This window comes from Zea mays, chromosome 9 (genome assembly GCF_902167145.1).
Source record: "Zea mays cultivar B73 chromosome 9, Zm-B73-REFERENCE-NAM-5.0, whole genome shotgun sequence".
Classification (NCBI taxonomy): domain Eukaryota; kingdom Viridiplantae; phylum Streptophyta; class Magnoliopsida; order Poales; family Poaceae; genus Zea; species Zea mays.
This window is the reverse complement of record NC_050104.1, coordinates 14415134-14421133: the sequence shown is the minus strand read 5'-3', so window position 1 is coordinate 14421133 and position 6000 is coordinate 14415134. Positions and strand designations below refer to the sequence as shown.

At 52.8% G+C, this 6000-nt stretch overlaps 1 protein-coding gene across 1 annotated transcript; it reads right to left on the bottom strand.

Annotated features, from left to right (window-relative positions):
• Positions 1-217: 217 nt before the first annotated feature.
• On the bottom strand, positions 218-2720 carry LOC100278770 (uncharacterized). The gene is made up of 3 exons (NM_001151938.3): positions 2427-2720; positions 1379-1444; positions 218-413 (listed from the first exon to the last, which is right to left on the bottom strand). The coding sequence occupies exons 1-3, from the start codon at positions 2593-2595 to the stop codon at positions 355-357; spliced, it is 294 nt and encodes a 97-aa protein (NP_001145410.1). The 5' UTR covers positions 2596-2720; the 3' UTR covers positions 218-354.
• Between the last annotated feature and the right edge of the window lie 3280 nt (positions 2721-6000).

Sequence of the window (6000 nt, the reverse complement as noted above, 5' to 3'; positions counted from 1 at the left end):
GCGAGCGCGAAGGGGGGAGAGGCAAGGTGGCCGGAGTCGAGCATGAGAGAGGTGGAAGTCCCACGGCCTTCGTGTTCGTCCCGCGCCCAGGTCGGGTGCGCTTGCAGTAGGGGGGTTACAAGCGTCCACGCGGGTGAGGGAAGCGAGCGTGTAACACCCGGTTTTAAAGGACAAAGCCGGGTGCATCTCATACATGCGCCAAAGAAGACAACATATATAATAACAGAGTGTATAGAGATAAATGTCATAAAACATCAGAGTATTTATTACATAGCGGAAGACTTATTACAAAATAAAGATAAATATAAAACGAACTAAGGATCGTCGGCGCCAAAGTCAACTGAGAAACGCCACCTAGATCAGATCGAACTCCTCAGTGTTAGGCGACTCCTCTTCGACCACCTGTTCTTCTCCTGTGGGGGGGTGTGAGACAGCAAGAGTGAGCTCACATACGTTCATAGCTCAACAAGTCGTGGGGAATAATGTGGCATGAACTCACCAAAGGTGGGAGTTCATGAAGTGTAAGGCTGATCAATGAAATAAAGGCTGAGGCTGAGCATTGCTTTTATAAGTTGGTCAAAATTTTATTAGCAATTACTAGGTGTAAGTAAATACCAAACCTTACTAATAATAAAGAAAAGTAATAATAAAATAATCCCAAATGCGATGCAAATGTCAAATTAAATTTAAGTTCCATATTTAATCATGTGAGGGTCCGAGCCGCTCATGACCGTGAGCACGGCTAGTATACTAGTTTTACACTCTGCAGAGGTTGCGCATCTTTACCCACAAGTCATGTTACCCATCTGCCAAGAGATGGCCAATCCCATACACCTCTACCGAGGAGGCGAGGCAGGGTAACACTACGAGGCCTTTACAAAGTTCCACTAGCTTCAGAAATCCCGCTACAGTTTATAGGAAGCTCCAGTGCAGGGTTCTTGCCTGACCGCCATCGCAGCAAAATCAACCCAAGGACCTCCCTACACTGACCACTCCCCTACTGCCCTTGCCCCTTTCGGGTAAGGAAGACCTCCACTAGCTTTCCTAGTTAATCAGCCAAGGGCGTCCCATTAAACCCTTGTGGTAGCACTGTTTTCCCGGGTGGTCGCTCCATGTTCCCATTAATTTAATGATCTTAACATGAACAGTAATAATAACAAGATAATAACAGGATAATCATGAGTAGTGTATCTCCATACCCAATCCACATAAAGCAATAGCAAGTACTACCCAAAAAAATATTTCAGTGGTAAACAAGGTATAAAGATAGCCAAAACTAGGGTAACCTATTGGGTCCCATCAAAATTATCCTATGCAGATCATTATAATTAATAAGAACATGGCTGGGAAAAAGTAAGTGATCAAGGGCACAACTTGCCTTCAATGAGCTCCTGCTCAGCTATCTCTACTTGCTGAACCTCAGATTCCACGGTGGCTTGCTCGTCTATTCGCATCAACACAATACATACATAGTATAGCATAAATCAACATCACATCAAACATGTAAATAAAATACACAGTAAAAATCTATACATTAAAATGAAATCATAGGGACTGGAATCACTAAATTTGGAGTTATAGAATTCAAGTTATGAATTTCCTAAGGTTTAATGTGATTAAAATAGGATTAAATGTTAAATAAATTTTCTAACAGAGTTCATGTCAAAACAGAGACACTAAATGATAGAGAATCTTATTACAAAATTTTAGAAATTGGAATGGCTCAATTTGGATTTAAAATGAATTAGATATGAATTTTCCAAGTTCTAGCAATTGTTTTTTATTAAAATTGCATTTACTAATTCATTTACTTATTTTAAATACGCTCTGGACTAGGAGTCAATTCCTGGAAAACGCAGGGGGCTCTGTCGTAAGATTACCGAGACACAGAGAATAGTGTTCTCTGGACGGCGGGTTGATTCAGTTGTTTCTCGGGGTCTCTTTAAGAAAAGTGCACGGCGAAGGGGTATTTGTTGATATGGACCGTCAGATCTGTGATCAAGGGTCACGATTAGGTGGCGCTATAAGTGAACCGGTACAGCACATGGGCCGATGGATCCGAGATCTACGCCTGATATCTATCCACGCCACTTATCAGATCAGGGCCCCCGGATCCGCGATCGATGGTCTAGAGTGAAGCATCGAACCGGTATGCGCATATTTAATCCCGCGCGTCCATTCCGATCGGACGGAGTATATCTAATCTGACTCGCTCTAATCTTAACCGCTGGCCCAAAATCCAACGGCTAGGCGCCTATCTACTTTCCCCACGCCATTCCGCCGCCCATCCGGCCGCTGGCGCAACCCCATTCACGGCGGAGGCATCACCGGGGTTCAACAATCCCATGACCAGGCACCCCAAAATCACAGCTAATCCGAGATTTACAAAGAGGAGGAACAAGAGAGCCTGATGGCGACATTCTCACCGGCAATCGGGTGGCGCAGAGACCGGACCACGGCGAACAGTGATTTGGTGAGCGCGCCAGACGTCCGGCGAGCGATTAGCGGTGCCCCAGTTCTCGGACTCACCCGTCGCGGTCCCAGACGAATCCACGGCGACCCCGCGAAGGTCACCGGCCTGATTCCCGAGCCCATATGGCGTTGTTGAAGAAGTCCCCAAAGCGGCGGCCCTCACTGCTCTCCTCATCGCTGCGCTCTGCTCTCTCTCCCAACGCACTCCTTCTCTGGCGTTGGTTAACTGCGTGACACCCCGAGCGGATGAACTAGGGGAAGGCATGGCGCTTGGTTTATAGACCCCCCCCCCCCCCCCCCCCCCCAACTAGCTGTAGCCGGTCGGCAACGGCGCCCGACTTCCACGGTGCTCGTGGCGCCATGCGCGGATCTGAAGGAGAAGGGCGCTGCCGATTGGGCCCCACACACCAGAGGAAGCGAGCAGCTGAACGGATGGCCCCAACTGCGAGAGAAACACGGCGCATGCGCAAGTGAGATAGGCTGACCCGTGGGCCCTGGGTGTCGGCGCTCGTTTTCCCTGAGTTGGGCCGCGCACACAGGCATTTGGTCACTGGGCCGAAAGTGGGGTTAGTCGGCCCACGTGAACAGTTCTGTTATTATTTTTTTCCTTTATTTTCTTCTCTCCTTTTTCTTCTCTTTTAATTTCTAGAATTCAAATTTGAATCCAATTTTAAATGTGAACTTATATTCATTTTGAATGTACAAATTGAACCCAAAAATATGGATGGTTTAACTATTTTTTTATATATATTTCTTTATTTTTGTGTGTAACTATTTTTCTTTCTCTTCTCTAAACTCCAATTTGCAAATTAGGGTTAAATCTCCAAATTTGGATTGTAATGTATTTCTTTTTACACTATTTTTATATTGTCACAAAATGCACACAAAATGAAGTCCAGCATGATGCATGATTTAGTGGCATATCTTTTATTAATTACTTACTTTTAAATGAAGTGTTCACATGAGATGATACATATAGGTCACAAAATATTGAGCTCATCTCTATTTCCATTTTACACTTTTGGGCATTACAGAGCGGCCCCAAGAGAGCGCCTGTCCTGTCCTCGGTCCCGCGCGGCCAACCTTTTCTAAGAAGGCCCTGGTCCTCCCTTTTATAGTCGTAAGGAGAGGATCCAGGTGTACAATGGGGGGTGTAGCAGAGTGCTACGTGTCTAGCGGAGAGAGAGCTAGCGCCCTAGGTACATGCCAATGTGGCAGCCGGAGAGGTCTTGGCACCTTGCTGGCGTGATGTCGTGGCTGTCGGAGGTGCGACGGAGCCTGGCGGAGGGACAGCTGTTGGAGCGGTCGAGTCCTTGCTAACGTCGCCCTGCTTCTGTAAGAGAGCTGGGGGCCGCCGTCGTCACAGAGCTTGTGGAGCGCCATCATTGCCCATCCGGCGGGGCTGGCCGGATGGGACGCCGGTCTTGTTCTCCGTGACCCGAGTCGATTCGGGGTAGGACGATGATGGCGCTTCCTGTTGACGTGGCGGGTCTGTGCCCTAGGCAGGGTGACGTGGGGGCTCCTCCGAAGCCGAGGTTGAGTCTGTCTTCTGTTGCCGAGGCCGAGTCCGAGCCATGGGGTCGGGCGAGGCGGAGGTCGTTCGGCCGAGGCCAGGGCGGAGTCCGAGCCCTGGGGTCGGGCGAGGCGGAGTTTCGTCGTCTTCCGGGTCTTAGCCCGAGTCCGAGCCCTGGGGTCGGGCGGAGCGGAGTTCGCCGTCTTCCGGGTCTTAGCCCGAGTCCGAGCCCTGGGGTCGGGCGGAGCGGAGTTCGTCGTCTTCCGGGTCTTAGCCCGAGTCCGAGCCCTGGGGTCGGGCGGAGCGGAGTTCGCCGTCTTCCGGGCGGAGCGGAGTTCGCCGTCTTCCGGGTCTTAGCCCGAGTCCGAGCCCTGGGGTCGGGCGGAGCGGAGTTCGCCGTCTTCCGGGTCTTAGCCCGAGTCCGAGCCCTGGGGTCGGGCGGAGCGGAGTTCGCCGTGGCGCCTTTGGCAAGGCCTGACTGTCTGTCAGACTCACTCTGTCGAGTGGCACCGCAGTCGGAGTGGCGCAGGCGGCGCTATCCTTCTGTCAGACTGGTCAGTGGAGCGGTGGAGTGACGGCGGTCACGTCGGCTCTGCCGGGGGGGCGCGTGTCAGGATAAAGGTGTCAGGCCACCTTTGCGTTAAATGCTCCTGCAACTCGGTCAGTCGGTGTGGCGATTTAGTCAGGGTTGCTTCTGAGCGAAGCCAAGGCCTCGGGCGAGCCGGTGATGTGTCTGCCGTAAAAAGGGGGGCCTCGGGCGAGACGGAAGTCTCTCGAGGTCGGCTGCCCTTGGCCGAGGCTAGGCTCGGGTGAAGCGTGATCGAGTCACTCGTGTGGACTGATCCCTGACTTAATCGTACCCATCAGGCCTTTGCAGCTTTATGCTGATGGGGGTTACCAGCTGAGAATTAGGCGTCTTGAGGGTACCCCTAATTATGGTCCCCGACAGTAGCCCCCGAGCCTCGAAGGGAGTGTTAGCACTCGCTTGGAGGCTTTTGTCGCACTTTTTTGCAAGGGGACCAGCCTTTCTCGGTTGCATTTTGTTCCGGTGGGTGCGCGCGAGCGCACCCGCCGGGTGTAGCCCCCGAGGCCTCGGAGGAGTGGTTACACTCCTTCGAGGTCTTAATACCTTGCGTAATGCTTCGGCTGGTCTGGTCGTTCCCTCATGCGAACTGGCCGTAGCCCGGGTGCACGGTCGGGGCCCAAGCTCTCGGGCTGGTATGTTGACGCTGTCAACGGTTTGGCCGAAGCCGGTTTTTGCGAGAGCAGCCCCCGAGCCTCTGCACAGGGCGAGAGGTCGATCAGGGACAGACTCGACTTTTTACATACGCCCCTACGTCGCCTTTCCGCAAGGAGGAGGGGGGAGTGCGCCATGTTACCCTTGATGGGCACCGAACATGGTGTCTCCGGTGAGCTGCAAGCGGGTAATCCGAGTGGGCGTCCGTGCCCCGTTCGTTGGGGGTCGGCTAGGGGCCCAGAGGCACGCCCAAAAGTACCTGCGGGTGATTTGCCGGACCCGGTCCCCTGGCGACGGGGTCCGAGGGCTCGATGCCTCCCTCCGATGGGATTCCATTACAAGATTGTTCCCGCTGGTCTCGGAAATGTCCTAGGGTACCTCGGGAGCGCAGCCCGAGTCTCGGTTATGTATCGAACGTACCCCTGGTCATCCCTCGCTCGGTGTCTGAGGCGACTGTGAACCCTTCGGGGGCCAGCCTTCGAACCCCTGATCAGTAATGGGCGCGGAGCCCGAGTAGCCTGAGGCGGCCATGGAACCCTTCGGGGGGCTGGCCTTCGAACCCCTGACCAGTAGTGGGTGTCGGGCCCACGCGATCTGAGGCGACTGTTGAACCCTTCGGAGGGCCAGTCTTCGAACCCCTGATCAGTAGGGGGGCTCGGAGCCCGGTTCCTTCGCGGAAAAGGATCCTTTTCGGGGTATCCCCCTTTCCCGGTCCCTGTTGCAAGAGATAGAGAAAGAGGAAAAAGGAAAAGGAAACGAAATCGAACGACGTGGCGTA